Raw genomic sequence first — 17,582 nt, forward strand, 5'->3', positions numbered from 1 at the left:
TGCCATCTAGAGGAGCCCAAAAATACTACAACTTGTTCATGAAGCAGATATGAAGCTCCATTTACCCATCCCTAGTAATGACGACTCATAACCCTTCGGTCAAATGCCTCCTTTGCTTTTATTCCTCTTTTTTTTTTCTTTTTGTGACACTTCTTACTGAACATTATGTGTATAAAATGAAAATTCCATTCTAAAAAAAAAAAAAAACATACACTGGAATTTGCAGGATTAATAAATGCCTGCTACATGTAATCAAAGCTATGGTCCAGTGTTTTATTTGTACAAATTTAACACTGATGCAACAGTTAAGAATCTTAAAATGGGACTTGCAATCACCTGAGAGACTCATGGTGAATTGACAACCTTGACGTTTGAATCATTTTCTGCACAGTTCAGTTTTAAAATCTAAAAGTCCCAGACTGGGAATATTTGGTTTGTGAAAATCTAATAAATCCCAAGGTCCTCCAGCATTACGGCGCATATTGCACCCGACTGACGTTGACTGCTCTTTGATCACATGTCACAGGCAGCAAACAGGCACAGTCACAATAGCTTTTATTGTGTTCCCGAGGTTGGGAGCCGCCAAAGTTAATCATGGATGTCAGTGTGAAGTGGCCATGCCTGGTCCAGACCCCTGCAGCCCCTCTCTACCTCTGTGCTGGCCACCCGCACAACACATGCCTAATGGCACTCGTTGGATCTGGTCATGTGTGTGTGTGTGACATGAATGTGTGTGTGTGTTTGTCACAGTTTGTCTCAGTCACACTGACTAGTAGGGACACCCATGCAGGGCATTTGCAAACATACATGGGGCAATTGCTCCAGAAACATCGAATTAGGCATGCACAAATAAATGTGTACACACACACACACACACACACACGCACCCCCGCGTGAAGAAGGGTTGCCAGCTTGGCATGGGGCACGAAAGAGCAGCATGCAGTGCTCTGGCTCACCTCAGAAACCTGCAAAAACAATTACAGCTCTCCCAGTACCGCTCAGGCCGCAGCTTGTCCTAATCGCACGCAGTTGAATTGAAGTAGAATGTGATCCGTGCCTGTGCTTTGCCACGCCGACAAAGAAGTGCGCCAGCGTGGCGCTTTGTTATCTCTCCGGGTCTGGAGCAGGGAGGGCAGAGGTGGCCTGTGGAGCGGGACATACCTGAGGCCCACCAGTTGGTCCACATTCACCATTCATTAGACACGGCTCTCTCATGTTATGATCACTCACTTGACTGCTACCTGTGCACATGTGTCAGTGAGAGAGACAAAGAGAGAGGGAGAGTGCACGTGTGAGTGCGCGGCCATATGCTAATGTTGCTCTGTCCCCGTGTCTCTGCTGGGGCTTTAGTGAGATAATCAGCATAATTCTTTTGACAAATACACATGGTTACTCTTAATTAGTATCACACACTGGTCCCCCGGCTGCACCGTGCCTCTCCACCTGAATATCATGCACACACACACACACACGAGATGTTCACTTTCGGAGACAAACACAAAAACAAGATGCATGCAGATGTTGGCTTGTTAGGGTATTCGTGCACACACGTTTATTAAATGCCAGTCCAGACACACCAAACAGAAGCCACAATGAATTTCTCGTCATGCTGCATCATTCCATATTCTCTCGTTTGCACTTTATCCCCCTCCCTTTCTAGCGCTGCGGGTCTCTCACCCCCCTCTGCCATTGTCATGATTAAGTGGGGGTTGTGGTCATTCCCACATACGTGTGCTTTTGCACATTGATTTTAGGTTAACCTGAACCTTTCTTTTCATATCTCACACCAAAGCCAGTCCGCCTTTCTTCACGTTGACCTGTGATCTTTGATTATAATTATCATAACTGTAATTCACTTCATACGTCTGATTATATCGTGCGCTGTGCAACCTCTAAGGTTAGACGCTATCCATTCCATCCCAATTGAAAGAATGGAAATAATAATCATATAATATTCCCAGGCAAGGTTATTTGTTTGTAAAAACTAACAAAAATAACTAAAAGTAAAATTCAAAAAGATTTTCTTTGACAAAATAAAATAAAAATGGAAATACTTTACAAAAAATAAAAATACATCTTTAGTTCATAAAACTCAGTATGATTATAGTGAATGTGTTTTAGTCTTTGTTAATATCATACCTGGGCTTTCAATGTTCATCTTAAAGGGGAAGTCACCCCAAAAATTTTATTTTCAAGAATCTGCTTATATGCAGTCCCACTAGTCCAAACACGGCATTCTAGTTGTTATTATTGTGGAATATAAGTTAAAAAGTAAATTTCAGTCATTTTTGTCCATCTCAGGGGGCGGCCATTTTGCCGCTTGCTGTCAACTGAAAATGACATTACAGTTTCTCATGGGTTAAGGTAACGACCAATCATGGCTCAGCTTCAGAGAGCCGGTGAGCCGTGATCGGTCGTTTCCTGAGCCTCGGGCAACTGTGATGTCATTTTCAGTCGACAGAAAATGGCAAAAAAAAAAAAGGGTGGATTTTGCTACTGCTTTTGCTAAATAGTGAAAACCGAAAATCAAATCCAAACTAACTATATTGAAAAATGTCAAAAAATTTTTTACCCGGTTCCCAGGTCAAACTGTCGCCATCATTACACCGGTTTTAACTGAACAACCAAACGTATCATTTTAACATTCTGAACCGCCATATAAATGTTAAAAAACAATCATATATGCGCAGGTGGTTCTCAATTTACGGCTGTCAAGGTTACAAACGGTGCACGATCCAAAATCCATGAATGATCAAAATAAATAATAACAGCTCATTTGCATAAGCGTGTTTCTAACGACATGAACTTTTTTTGATGATGTTTCCTTCTCTCCCAAAAACTCAAGCAGGTGAATTTGTGAACAGCATATCGCTAATACGCGCAAGGTTTACCATTTCACTATAACGCGTTTACACAACAGGAAACTGCAAATTGCATACCGGCAGCACTATATTAAATCCGTAACAAGGTCAACCTCCTTTGTGTTGCCCTTCACAGCACCGTTCAGCTTGTCATCACTTTTTATTTTCCGTTGCTGTTGCACACCCAAAACTTTTGTGTTACCTCATCTCGTTGCTTTCTTAAAGTGTTTGCGTGCGTCTGCGTGCGTTCGGGACAAATTGTTATGAAGGGGGCTGTTAATGGAATGTAATCGTAGTGTGCTTCCGTGTTAAAGCGTTTGATTACAGCCTGCTTGTGTGTGTGCGTGAGCAGTTTAGCCGGCTGATGTGCTCAATTTGCTCCCGCGTGCGCGTGCGCGTGCGGCGAGGAGGCCGTTAATGCGGTGCGTTCCGGCGATAAAGTGTTTGAATGTATTGCCATCTAGAGGCGTGTAGCAGAGTCTCTGCGCTCCTATAAAAGGCGGCGGCGCCAGATGCTGCTATTGACAATGTGCATATGTTAAGCGCTTTATAGGCCACATGCCTCACATATTTCACTGGCTTTTAAGGTGGAGAGATCTCTCATTCGCGCTCACTTAATCTGTCTCTCCCTTTTGTAACATCTCTCTCTCTCTTCCGCTCTCACCTCTTCTCGGCTCAATCGTTCAGCCTCTGTCGCGACGCTTTTTATTTGCCTCACCTGTTATTTACCTACTCACCTATTACCTTTTTTTTTTTTTTTTCTCCATCACTCTTGCCTAATTCCCTGCCCGCTCTATCATTACTTATGTACTTTGTTTTATTTGTCTTTTCATGTTCCTCCCCGCTCTCCTTCTACTTTGAACTGGTGTGATTTGCAGGAGGATTTAGCTTTCGTCTGTCGAGGGGTGTCCGGGGATTTATTAATCCTATTTGACTGCGTATGACAAACATGTTGGCTGGCAGACGTGGCGACAGTCCAGACATGCATTGGGCTCATTGTTCCGGCACTTCATCCTTAGCGCCGCGCCACGCTGATTTGTCTGGTTTCTCCTTTGATTCCGTTTGAATTGGAGCCATTTGGAAACCCCTCGCCACTGGAATTGGCCTTACAGTTAATCTCTTTATGTGAGAGCCTGAGGGTAGAATCGTTTTTTTTTTTTTAATTGCAGATTGAATATATCAACCATGATTTCATTTATTCTCATAAATGTCTTCTCACATACAGAAGTTGCTTTCAATCGGACATGTTTAAGTGCTTCATCCCCTCCCTCTTCAGACATCAGCGCGTCCCTTATCAATTAGTAAATGATGTTACATACAACGAGCGCCATCTTTTTTGGGCTGAGTCCCGTTGCCTAAAGCGACTGGCGGACACACTGTGCCTCTGTTTGTTTGAACGAGCGCGTGTGAGACAAACACTCAGCAGGCTTTGAACGCAGCCTTGAGGGACGCCCGTCTGCCAGTCTGTCGCTGCCACTTCTTTTCTCGTTCAGTATGTTGTAATGTTGATATCACAAATCCCCATGACACATCATTTTAGCTTGTCATTGTTTCCGTTTTTCAACGTTGTGGGCAAATATTTTATCGTGCGCTTTTTTTTTTTTTTTTGCTTAACTACTTTTTTCATCTTCAGGGTGTAGCCCTCGAAGCAACCATCTTTGGACTTGAGCCCTACAGCGAGTATAGTCTACAAGTGGAAGCTGTCAATGAAGCAGGTTTGATTTCACGACTTTCAAATCATTACAAACATCTTGTTCACTTTTCTCAAAGTGTTTTTTTTTTTTTTTTTAACTCTTTCAGGCAGTGTCTCAAGTCAGTGGGTTGGCTCAAGGACCCTCGAGGCTTCTCCTGCTGGACTGGCGAACTTCACTGTGGAGCAGAAAGAGCAAGGCAGGTCGTTGCTGCTCAACTGGGACCCACCAAGTTCTCCAAATGGACTCATCTCGGTATGTGCGGCACAATAATGAGCCGGGCATGCTCGCGATATGCGAGATATCCTCTCGAGTCAAGTCGATGCCAATCGTGTAGATCGAACTTAAATAATTTTCGGAATTATTATAGTTGACTAAAGAGGAGCTTCGTTTCTACACTCATTTTGTGCCAAAGAATAATATGAATTAAAAGGCAACTTCCAGGTGAATGAATGGCTGATTCAGCCAAATGTGGCTCTCCTGGTTTCCTGCCAATTTTTAAATCTATGGCAAAAAGTCAAAAAGCTACATGATGCCTGCTTTGCTTCGTCCTAAACTACATAACAAGTCATTGTTTTCTCAATAATGTTTGATGAACCTCCCCTGCGTCCTCTTCGCTATCAGATGTACAATTTGTACAGCGAGGGCAACCTGGAGTTCAGCGGACTGTCTCGCAGCTTCCTGTTTCGCCGCTTGGAGCCTTGGACCGCATACACGCTGACTCTTGAAGCTTGCACGTCGGCAGGGTGCGCACGAAGCCGACCTCAGCTCGTCACCACTGCTGCCGCTCCACCCGCCTCGCAGCCCCCTCCCACACCTCTTTCCATCGGTTCGGACCACGTGGGGCTCACCTGGGGACCTCCCGCTCAGCCGAATGGGCCCATCGGCGAGTATTACTTACTGGGAAGAAGGCCGGATCAGGTGGGGAGGGGGAGAAGCAGAGAGGAAGATGTTCAAAGAGAGAAAGTAGGTGGGAATATTCTTTCTGGTTTAGTTTTATTTCTTTCACTAACGTGTTTTTTTACTATCTTGTCACAAGCAGGTGCTGTTTCACGAGTCATCCCCACAAGAAAATGACACTTTCTCCTACACAGTGACTGGGTTGCGTCCCTGGACTCAGTACGAGTTCGCCGTACGTTCTCACAACAACGCTGGCCACACCCACAGTTCTTGGTTAACTGTGACGACCAGGCAGGCCCCCCCTCGCGGCCTAGCCCCACCGACCGTCAGCCACCTTCCGGGTCGACCCAGTGAAGTGTTAGTGTCGTGGATTCCTCCTCCGGAACCCAACGGCGTGCTCCAGTCTTACAGGATCCAGAGAAACAATTTGAGCTTCTCGTTTAGTTTCGATCCGACGGTGCTCAGCTACACCGACGAGGATCTTCTTCCCTTTGCAAGCTACAGGTAAGACGCGGGTCAAGTGTGACCTGTTTGACCTTTAGAAAAATACCTTAAATGTATTTTTTTTAACCCCTGAAATTGCATCACAGTTGTAAAGTGACACAAAGTCCACAAATGAAATATTTAAAATTGTGGTGTTAAGCGATTACATTTTTTAACTAATTAATCGCAAAAAGAAATCTGTAATTAATCGCGATTAATCACATTTTTTAACTACTATTTTCTTCTGAAGCTTGTAACAGATATTTATCTTTAATGTAAATCACCAAATATGAAGTGTATTTTAAATCAAACACTGTTCGAATAGCTTCCTTTGATCCTTGAATGATCTAAACTGTAATTTTTACCGGCATTTTGCTTCGAAACAATTCTCAAAACTTTTACATTTACTTCTGGCCACAACTCACATCACACTCCAGCAGTATTGGTTTGCAAGGCCCAGTGGTAACTTGAGCACGGTGTTTTGTTCCAAGATGATGTGCTAAAGATGTACACATGATATGGTACAGTGTTTGAATTTGGCTTTGAAAGATATGCAAATTATTTTTGACGTAAATAAAAACTGAGTTAACTGACTAAAAGTATTTATTTGTGTTAAAAAAAAAAATTTAATTAATCTTGAGTTAACGCTTTAATTCTGGTCGCCCTCATTTAATTTTTTGGGGTGAATTTGGATGTTCCGGGTCAAATAATATTTTTTTTTTTTTTACAATTTAATCATTATTTCATTGCTTGATTTTGCCAATTTTTACTAAGACTTTTTCGGCTTCTGTCATAATCAACCCCAAACTTGTGCGTATTAAATGAACAGTCACCAAATCAAGATATCCAAATATTTATTTTTCTCTCCTCTCCCACAGCTATTCAATCACAGCCTGCACATCTGAGGGCTGCACCACAAGCCCTCACACTAACATTACCACCTTAGACGCTCCCCCCGCCACTGTGGAGCCTCCCTCAGTGAACTCCATCACATCCAGCAGTATGAACATTTCCTGGACTAAACCGCCCACCCAGAACGGGGAGGTGACTGAATATGTCCTCAAGGTGAACAATCAAGAGGCATATCGAGGTGGAGACCTGAAGACCGTTCTGGTAAACCTTCATCCTCACACAGCCTACCAGCTTTTACTTTTGGCGTGTACCAGTGGCGGATGCACCGCCAGTCCAACGTCATCTGCGGTGACGGAGGAGGCTCCTCCTTTGGATATGCTCGTCCCCACTCTAAAGGTACATTTTTTTAGATGAAGTCAGATGTATAATCTTGACAGCAAACAAACACAAAGATGAGCAGGTGGCTTCATCTCACGTGCAAATCAGCACAAAATGACGATGTTTGGCTTTACAGATTTCTACAGGTGTGGAGGTGCGCTTGTGAAACCGCTTTTGTTTACAGAAACGCACTTTTGTGCTATTAATAGAAGTGGGTATAGGGAACATACTAATCCAGTATTTAAACAGTTCAGATCTTTTAAAAAATTCAATGAATTGTTGGAATATAACCGCCTTAGAATCACGTATAAAGTTCATCACTCACTTTTACCAAATAGTTTGCAAAAAAGATTATTAAAAGAGAAAAATGTACAAATTACGATCAACCGATTTTGTTTTCCAGGAACAAAACAAAAGGAAAAGTGCGTGTCAGTTTGTGGAAGAGTCTTGATTGTCAAATTCAAATCATTTCGTGCATTCGTATTATCAAGAAATCTGTAATAGTGCAATTGCTCCAAAAATATATTTAATACTGCTATTTACCAGTACAATTTGTAGATTAAAATTTACAAATCAGGAGATTGAATTGATATTTGGTTTGTATTGTAAAATTATGTTTTTAAGTGTGTCTCGAATATAATTATCATTCATTCATTTTTTACTTGTTTCTGCCCCCTTTCATTAATTTTATTTTAAAGAATGAAAAGAAGATTTAAAAAAAAAAGCTTCCGAGTAACAGCAAGGTTCAACAAGTTAAAAACCCAAAAAGGATTTATTCTCTTTTTTTTTTTTTTTCGTAATGGAGACGGTCCACTTCTTTGCCCAGTCTAGATTACAGTTGCTTTGTCAGTTCATTGGTTATTTTGTGGGGATTGACCTTGTCCTAAGGCGCAGTATTTTGTTGAAAGTTAACCGATTTAAAAAAAAAAATTTTTTAAAAATCAAGTAACCACAACTCATAATGAAAGATTTCAAGATCGCCAATTATTAGACCGATATGTCCTCCGTGAGTGGTTTTGTTGTCCACCTCTTATTTAAGGAATTTACAATTCACAGAAGATTCTGAATTCCGTTTCCCTGTTGGAAATACTTTTAACGCACACTGTAACTTTTCCACTTAAGGTCACTGGTCCCGAGTCAGTAGAAGTAAGCTGGGGACCACCACAGCATCCCAATGGCGTCATCACAGGCTACGAACTCCGCAGAGATGGCCAAGTAATCTACGTGGGCCTGGAGACTCATTACCACGACTTCACTCTTCTGCCCAGTGTGGAGTACAGCTACTTTGTCAGAGCCAACAACAGCAGGGGGGCGGTGAGCAGCGGCGCAGCCTCAGCAAAGACTCACCCAGCGTCCCCTTCGGGTGTCGGGCCACCGTCGCTGTCACCTCTCGGACCCGATCAGGTTGAACCGAACTCACTCAGTGGCCACAATTTTGGTTACACTTTAACAATCTCATGAGATTGTGCCTTGACGTGTTTTCCATGTCCCGTCAAGGTGGAAGTGGAATGGAATATTCCTGCCCGTCCAAATGGAGATATTATTCGTTACACAATATATCAGAGAGAGCCTGTCCAACTCAGTGTAAACAGCACGGTGTACACTTCAAAGGATGACGTCTTCTCCAAGAGACACACCACGCTGCACGGGCTCGCTCCCTACCGCAGGTTTTTGCGCAGTTCTACGAAGTATTAAATGAAGTATTTTACTAATGCAGGTTAATTCTGTATATCCTTCACACATGATGTGTGTCTTTTAGGCATCTTTATCTTGCAGCCTTGCATTTCTCTACAACATGTCTTACGCTTTAGTTGCTTTAGTTATCACTCCCCACAGTATAACAAAGTGAAACTGGAAATTCCATGGACCAGAATGCCCTTCACGATATCGGATACCAAATTGAAATTACTCATGCAAAATAGTATGAGGAGCGGCCAGAACTGCTGAATCGAGCTTTAATTAACGCCTTCCTAGTTTTGTTGGGTTTTATAGCCGTTCTCCAATAAAATATTATATTTAATGTTGCAATATACACTCAGTGACAACATTAGGCTCACGCTCAAAGACTCATGCGGGCTTTCCCAAACGTGTCATTGTTGTAGTTTGAAGTGGCGTAGAACAAAACTGCATCATCTTAAGAGATTTTTCAAATATTTTGGTTATCATATAATCTAATACACACAAATGAGCCATTACAACCGGTTAATTACATGCAGGTATGAGGTGAGGGTGGAGGCGTGCACAGAGCTGGGCTGCTCCTCCAGCGACTGGTCATCCATCCTCACACCGGAGGCTCCCCCCGCTGGACAGACGGCGCCACTGTTAGACCTGCAACCCGACACCCACACGGGCCTCCAGACCACCTTCCTGCTTACCTGGTCACCTCCAGCTCAGCCAAACGGGAGGTCCCCACATTACGAGGTGTACCGCAGTCTGGAGCGCACCACCGATAGCCGCAGAAATGATGTGACGACGCTTGTCTATAATTACTCATCCACAAATTGCAAGGATGAGGGGCTCCTGCCCTTTACCACTTATAAGTACCAGGTATTTACACACTTGGACACACACACATCTGCAAATAGTTATCCACAACAGTGATTTGCAACCACTGTTCCACAGCACACTAATCTTGCATCCTCTGATGGATTCTGCAACTAGTTGCATGACCGTCAGTACTTACTGCAATATTTGTACTTTGTACCGATGCTTAAAAAGTGAAGCGTGGAGAGTCTATGATGCCAAAACGGACAAGTGTAGTCAATGAATTGCCAACAGCCTCTCAAATATCCACACTCTCTGCTTTCATTTTCGCCCGTTTCTTGTGTCCGCGTATTTGCGTGTGCGTGTATATTGTAGGATTGCTAAAAATATGATACAGTAGTATATATGGCACCTAAAAATGTTGTTACCGCATAAGCGGCTGGGGTTGCAGTTTTTCTGTCGCAACAAGATGGTTCTGTATGTAAGGGTCGATTGCCAGGTGTGCGGGAATTAATCCCTCACTGTATTATTTATTTTTATTTTTTTTAATTGATTTTTTTTTTTCAGTTTCGTTTGTTCGCCATACTGTGTGTGTGGCGGGAAATGATAACTTTTTACTTAATTGGTCTGGAAATTCTTATTTATTACAAATAATGTATCTTTGTTCTGCTATTCATGTTACCATATATATATATATATATATATTAGGGCTGTCAAAATTAAAGCCTTAACTCTGGGGATTTGTCAAAATATTTTTAACTCTGTTAACTCATTTACTTCAAAAATCATTTGCATACTTTGCATATATTGTTCCTATTAGCTGCGCATCTTTAGCCGCCCATCATCTCAGAACAATACACCATGCTCAAGTTACCACTGGGCCTTGTGTTCCTATCTCCTTGGTGCCATCTATACAGCACAATAACAGCTTTAATAATAGCAACTACTGTAAACAGGCTGAGATATCGCACTTGGAACTAGGAGATCATCATTATTTTAATTGGAGAAACACTGACCCACACACATGTAGGAGCCAAGTATTCAGACAGGTGGTAAATAGAAGGCGTCATATTCGTCCTGTTGTGCTGCGCGTTGATATGTTAATTGACAGGCAAGCCCTTTGGAAGCAACAATAACATTAGCATCCCCGCCTGTCAGACGTACGAGTCGAGGCCAGAGAACCTGTGTAATTGATTGAGTTTGCCTGATTGTGGTGCCGTTTTTATTTACGAGGGTCCTAATTTATGACAAGAAGAAGGAGGGAGAGGAGGAGCTTTGGGAAATGACGGCCGGGCAACGGCGCCATTAATCATGACGCCCTCAGAGCACCCCACTTCCTGATTACCGGCCAGCCAATCGAATTAGCCGTTAGTCCCCTTGGTAACAGTGCTTGTATTGGAAAGACCTTTTAATGGTGACCGCTACATGTCCCCTGGGGATTTTCCAACGGGGGGGACGAGGTGTTGCTATGTTTGTGTTGTCCATGGTCACGTGCACTCACAGAGGCGCTCCACGTGAGTGTTTGTGGGTCTCACTCGTAATAAATCTCGTTTTCGACGTCGCGTTTCTTCATTTGAAATCGAGTTATTATCACAAGGAGTCCGTTGTAGCCACTTCAGTGTTGTTGTTTGCCGGCGGTTACCGTCTCTGTCTCGGTGTTTCAGGCGTACACAAGGACGATACGTCAGCTCAGTTTCAGCCCTGCCAGAGAGAGAAATCATATTAGGCTAATTACACTGGGTCATAAGCTCCTATTGACAGTTTTATGCGTGGTTTTAATTACTGCCCACTTTCACACAACTTAGCCCCTTCACCCCAACTAGATGCACCCGCCAAGTCGTTCTGTCGGCCTATCAGAGCACTTCCACGCTGCCGGCGATCCAGCGGGCCAATAAAAACTCTCAAATTCAGCCGGGAAGTTCCTCGTAGGCGTTTGTTGCCATGGCGGCAAACGGGGTGCATTTTTATTTTGTGTCTAACAAGCCAAATGATGGCCCAATAGGAGGGGAGAGAACAAGAGCGGAGTGGACGCAGTAACGAGTCTCTTTATGATTTAAGGACCACGCGATGGATCAAGGTGAATGTGATCTAGTGCGCTTCAGGTTGCAACTTTTTCTCGCTGTTACGTCTTGCGTGACAGCAACTTTTTAATCACTTCTTGCAACGCAAGACATTTTAAGTGTTGCTGCACTCTTCAGAGCATTGTTGTTGCTGGGCAAATTATTAAAGCATTTTTCATTTGCTGGCCCATGCAGAAGAAGTTAATAATTAGGTTTAAAGTCCAAATTGACGGAAAAGTGCCGTGAAGTCATTTCTTGAGTCATAGAATTGTCGTTAAGCGCAGACACAACACGGTTTAAAAATGCTTTATTAAAAAAAAAAAAATTAGCCTTCAATTTAAGTGTCATTGCCTTTTTGTCATATTATGTATCCGCAAAAGTTCATTGTCTGTTGACTGAATCGGATAAGGGCCTTAATAATAGACATCACATCAGTCCAGTTAAAAGAGTGCGCACACTTTAACGGCGAATGGAGTGGATCCTTATGCAGAACCTGGGAGCAGAATCACACGACACACCAGATCCCAATTTGTATTTTATTACATTTTATATTCGGCATGATGTCCCTACTGGCCGTTCATAACCAAATGTGTCTCATTTTGACTGGATATCAGATTCCAAGGTTAATGCCTGTCTGCTTGCAATTATACTGTTTCAACACGACGTTGAACGGCTACCGTGACTTCGGTGTGCTTATATTTCATTGCTGCTGTTTCCAATGTGGAGCATTTATTTAAATAAGTCATTTTAAGTGTCGTTAAAATGTTTTTGGGGTTACTATTTCCCATTGGAATCCCTCATAAAGTTTATCTATTGTACTGCGGTTATTTTTTTTCTTTTTTAATCAAGTGTGTGTGTAGCAATGCGGCATAATTCAATGTGTGAAAGTTCCCTTTGTTTCTAATATTTTGGCCACTCTTCCTCCTCCTCCTCCTCCTCCTCCTTCCCAGTCTCTCCCTCCCTCCCTCCTCCTCCTCTCACTTCTAAGTCCATCTGTGCTGTCACTTAGATCAATCACTCTGATTGATCACACCCTAATTGACTATTATTGAGGTTAATTCGACTCTTAACATGATGCGCGCGCACACGTCCACGCTGGAGCTTCGCCGTCTCTGGCCACAAACAACTCACGCACACACACATACGCACACTTTGAACAACTCAGCTCAAACCCATCCATCTGCCCGGTGCACTACTTCTGACAGGCTACAGATGAATTACACATGCAAATCTCCACCCCGCGTGACCCCGCGCTATGTACACCCCCTAATTATAGCCAACACAAGCACACAAATAAGATTATTGTGTGTGTGTGAATAACTCCTTGATGAAGGTGAAAAGTAATTGTCATGCAGATATGTTAGCGTTGGGTTGCATGGTGAAAAGGTTTCGCCCTCAAGCTTGATGCTAGTTTTGATGGATGATCCAATACATTGACTTCTATCCTGTCGCCTAATTAAGAGACACTTTCATGAAGAGCCAATAACATTCCTCGCAAATTCTAATGTGTTGTTGACCGGCAGCTGTGGGCCGTCAACTCAGCCGGCCGCTCCTCCAGTCCGTGGGTCAGCGGGAGAACCGGCCCCGCCCCACCTGAGGGTGTGGCCCCGCCCATTTTCCGGCACATCTCCGCAACCGCGGCCGTTGTGGAAATGCGCCCTCCGGCCCAGCCCAATGGCGTCGTCAGACTTTACCGTGTGTTCTCACTGGACCGTGACGACCACGTCACTCTGGTAAAGAATGAACTACTCTCCCTCCTCTACTTTCTTCCTCAGCAGTTTGAAACCCTAAAGTGGCATGAACGCAAACTCTGTTCTGCTTTTTTTCCCCACAGCTCTCAGAGGGAACATCCCATCAACAGACACTTCATGGTTTATTGCCTTATACGCAGTACAGGGTCGGCGTGGAGGCCTGCACCTGTTACGAGGTAATAACATGGAACAAGGGAGTTAGGCCTTTAAAACTCTTAGCAAAACATCTTGAAAGCACTTATCGAGTATACGAAGTGACTAAGACAAATCCTACAGAAAGGGGATTGATGGATAGAAATCTCTTGCGATATGACGCAAAATTTGACGATTCTGTTTTTATCATTTTGCCCGCAATCTCATGAGAAGCTACACTAGAACTCTGTCAATAATGCAACATTTATAGGAGTAGTCAGTTTTGTGTGTTCAAAATGAAATGGGGGAAAAAACGGAACCAAATTATATTTATTAATAATTTAATTTCAGGGGTGGAATTGAATGCTTTGTTTAGCTAAGGATGTAGCCGATTTTAACAGAGGTGGCCAGCATCATGGTTAAAAAAAAAATTTTAAAAAAAGTCTAAATATGACTCAGCCCATTATTTTAAAAAGTGGTGATATGCTTCCTAAAAAAACTTAACTATAACTCTAAAAAAAAAACATTCATACAGTCATTTTAAATGATGAATGATGAATATTGAAGGGCAAAGAGGTTGGCAAGCAATGTACATAATTCAAAAATATTTAAAAAAAAAATAAATAAATAAATAAATGAAAAAAAAGTTCTATTTGAGTTTGGCAGTATTAAGAGTATAGTTAGTGCTAAAAGGTATTTCAATAAAAACATATGTAGATGTATGTCTAAAAGGAAAAATGTGTATTTAAATAAAACATATATAAATGTATATTTAATTTTAAAAAATGTGATATTAATAAGGAATGTACAGTATGATAAAACTATAACATTTTCAACACTTAAGATGGTCAATAATTTAATAATACCAATTGATCCCGAGAAGACTGACCTATATATATATATTTGTGTGAAAAATGTCAAATTGACCAAATTGGGACCTATCCAGTTTCCACTAGGCCGTAATGATCAACAACTGTTACTGTAGTGTTGTAGCCAGGGACCAGTAGTTGAGCTGCGCACCCTGGCCGCCCCCCCAGCCCGCCAGCCGCCTCCTCGTGCCGTCACGCTGACCTCACGCTCTGCTCAGCTGGCCTGGTTTGAGCCGTTGCAGCCCAACGGGATCATCGAGAGGTGAGGGGAGAACGTAACGTCGGCTGCACATTGACAGCAAAGTGTCACCTCACCTCACCGTCACTCTTGCTTCCGCTCCCGGTATGCAGCTGTGAGCTACATCGTCGAAAAGCCTGCCCGCAGCCCCCCCAGCCTGTGAGTCACCCGTGCGCCGCTGGCCCAGCAGACATCACGTTCTTTGGCAAGAGGCGGAGCTACAATGTGACAGGTATCGTATCATTGGTCTGATTGTTAAAATGCTCTCGCAACTGTTCTATACGATACGAAACTCTGCAGCTCTTCGAACGTCTCTTCCGCCGCAGTTGATTCCAGCTCACTTTAGCATCACTTGCAAACTTTTTATCACATCTGAGCAAACTGGCTCTGGCTTTGCTGAGCCATTGCCAAAAAAAAAAAAAAAAAAAGGATACCACTACCTATTTTCTTGATTTCAAATATTTGTTCGTGTATATATTGTAATCTATAATCTAATTTTTCCATAGTGAATTTTGGGTTGCAGTTCGCTGTAGTCCTAAAAATTGTAAAAATTAAAATCGTGAAGTGTTTTACACTGTGTATATTGGATGCGTACAATACGAGGTAATCTTTTTAAATTAAATAACTGAAATAAAGTAAAGTTTCCCTTTAAAGAGATGCACCTGTGATCATGCTCATTTGATGCATTCCGTCATGCTTTTCTACTATTCTGTTATTTTATTTATTGATAGCATAATATTTGGATCTTTCACCTCATAGGATGGCCAGTTATTGTATCTTAGAGCCTTAGCATATTTTTTGGGGTGGTTTTATTGTGGGAGTGTGGCCTGCTCGGGTTGTGTTTTATGTGAGACCTGCGAACATATTTGCGCAGGTCTTGAGCCATATTCTGCCTATGAGCTTCGAGTAGCCTGCTTTAATAACATGGGCAGCACCGCCTCCAACTGGACCACTGTCATCACACTCAGTGAAGGTTTGTCACTTCTCTGCACACTCTCAGTTCACCTCTTCCGTTCGTAGCAAATGCAATCGAGTCATGTCTCTCTTTGCAGCTCCGCAATATGTGTCGCCTATGTCAGTGGGCAGCAACCTGACGGTCATTTGGCTTGACTGGACCGGCGCCTTCTCCCTGAATGACTACCTGAGGGAGTATACGGTAACGGAGAGTCAGCTCAGGATCTACAGTGGCTTCCACAGCTACCTCCATGTTCCACGCACATCACAGAAAAGTGAGGGCACTTTCAAACATTAAAAGCAACATTCATGTCCACTTGAGGACTATAATGACACCGTCAGAAGTTTTAATTTGGAGTGGGCATCCCTTCAACCTAGTGGTTTTGGTATTTTGCCTCACAGTCCTGAGGTATTGGTTTGAATCTCGATCCTGGTCTTACTCTGAAGGATTTGCAAGACTACTGTCGAACGGGTTGCCAGCCAATCACAGGGCACACATAGACGAACAACCATCCTCGCTCACACTCATACCTAGGGACGATGTGGGAGAAAACCGGAGTACCCGGAGAAAACCCACACAGGCATGGGGAGAACATGAAAATTCCACACAGGAAGGCCGGAGCGGGAATCGAACCCACGACCTCTGCACTGTGAGGCCATCGTGCTAACCAGAGAGGCGCTATGAACAATAGCATTCTTTTCAGATCGACCCAGTGTTGTTTTCTCTGCTTTCACAAGGAGGATTTGTCCCACCTTATGTGTCATTTTGCAAACCTGTTAAAAACAGCTTTATTCACCAGTATCCTCAAACGACATTGTCTTTCTCCCCTTGTCCTCCACAGCGCTGTCATTCCAGGTGACTTGTACCACAGACAGTGGCAGTGCCACCACTCCCACTGTCAGATACAGCCCAGCATCGGGCCTCGGTAGCACACACACGCACACATACACACCTGCTTCCTTGTTTAATATTGACAAAAAACAATATATATATATAGTAAAAACAACAAAAAATATTTGGGGAACTAAGGGAGGGTCCAACTCATTATTATTGTCCTCTCTTTTCTCTTCCCGCCATGAGGAGGTGCCCCGATACTTCTGTCCAAATAATGTTGCATTCACCCGGCAGGTCCCGTTGATCCAGATGATGCAAGTAAAGAAGGAGTGAGCATGTCGGCAGCACCAGTCTATTCTGAGCTTTGGTTCATTTTGCTGTTTGCGCTGCTGGGTCTCTTCTTGCTGGCTATCATGTTGGGCCTTCTGCTGCAGAGGTATTGTCACCATTGTAACATAATCTACCTGCATATTCTGCAAGATATGTAGATAGATTGAATTGTGTTATTGTTTTGTTTTTTTTAACAAAATTTACATTTGCGAACAAGTAGAACAACACAATAAGAATGTTTTTTTTTTCTTCCCCACTCCTCCATTTCCATCCAGAGCTCTGAGGAAGAATCCATCAGCCAGAGATCGCCCTCCTCTGGTCATGCTTCAGAAGAGCAGGAAGGCTGGAGGAGAGACGTACACGGTCAGTGAGTGAGAGAGAGAATTGATTATATTTATTATGATATGATATTGTTTAGTTTTATTTCGCTATTTGTTGTATTTATTGTAACTTCTGCGCGTTGGAATAGCAAGTCATTGTGCTACCTGTTTACGTTATCGCCACTAGAGGGTGCTAAAGAAACAATGAGCCATGTAGAGGAAGCAATGTGGATGGATTTAGAAATCAAATCAACTTGTTTAAAGTTTGTTTTTGATTTTGAACCTGAATTTTACCTTTAATGAGAATAATAATATTCATATAAATATTAATTTTATGATGATGATGATGATGCTGGTCTAGTCTAAATATAACAAAAATGTGGACAATTATGCTTGCTTCGTGTTCAAGTTTCTATTGTTACAAAAAAAAAGTTTTCTTTTCAT

General features: G+C 42.7%; 1 protein-coding gene across 2 annotated transcripts in view; it reads left to right on the forward strand.

The window, feature by feature from the left end:
• Positions 1–17,582, forward strand: part of ush2a (Usher syndrome 2A (autosomal recessive, mild)) — a 158,542-nt gene that overhangs the window by 139,141 nt on the left and 1,819 nt on the right. For both annotated transcript variants that reach the window (XM_088296343.1, XM_088296344.1), the window contains exons 75-91: positions 4,495–4,576; positions 4,662–4,807; positions 5,177–5,518; positions 5,595–5,956; positions 6,814–7,183; positions 8,288–8,569; positions 8,663–8,832; positions 9,382–9,712; positions 13,233–13,442; positions 13,544–13,636; positions 14,578–14,723; positions 14,813–14,931; positions 15,574–15,672; positions 15,752–15,928; positions 16,496–16,579; positions 16,783–16,924; positions 17,094–17,181. In XM_088296343.1, coding sequence (XP_088152469.1) covers positions 4,495–4,576; positions 4,662–4,807; positions 5,177–5,518; positions 5,595–5,956; positions 6,814–7,183; positions 8,288–8,569; positions 8,663–8,832; positions 9,382–9,712; positions 13,233–13,442; positions 13,544–13,636; positions 14,578–14,723; positions 14,813–14,931; positions 15,574–15,672; positions 15,752–15,928; positions 16,496–16,579; positions 16,783–16,924; positions 17,094–17,181 — 3,243 coding nt within the window. The remainder of the gene's footprint in view (positions 1–4,494; positions 4,577–4,661; positions 4,808–5,176; positions 5,519–5,594; positions 5,957–6,813; positions 7,184–8,287; positions 8,570–8,662; positions 8,833–9,381; positions 9,713–13,232; positions 13,443–13,543; positions 13,637–14,577; positions 14,724–14,812; positions 14,932–15,573; positions 15,673–15,751; positions 15,929–16,495; positions 16,580–16,782; positions 16,925–17,093; positions 17,182–17,582) is intronic.

The sequence above is a fragment of the Idiotropiscis lumnitzeri genome, chromosome 5, assembly GCF_059441095.1.
Source record: "Idiotropiscis lumnitzeri isolate Australia: NSW breed Sydney's pygmy pipehorse chromosome 5, RoL_Ilum_1.0, whole genome shotgun sequence".
NCBI lineage: Eukaryota > Metazoa > Chordata > Actinopteri > Syngnathiformes > Syngnathidae > Idiotropiscis > Idiotropiscis lumnitzeri.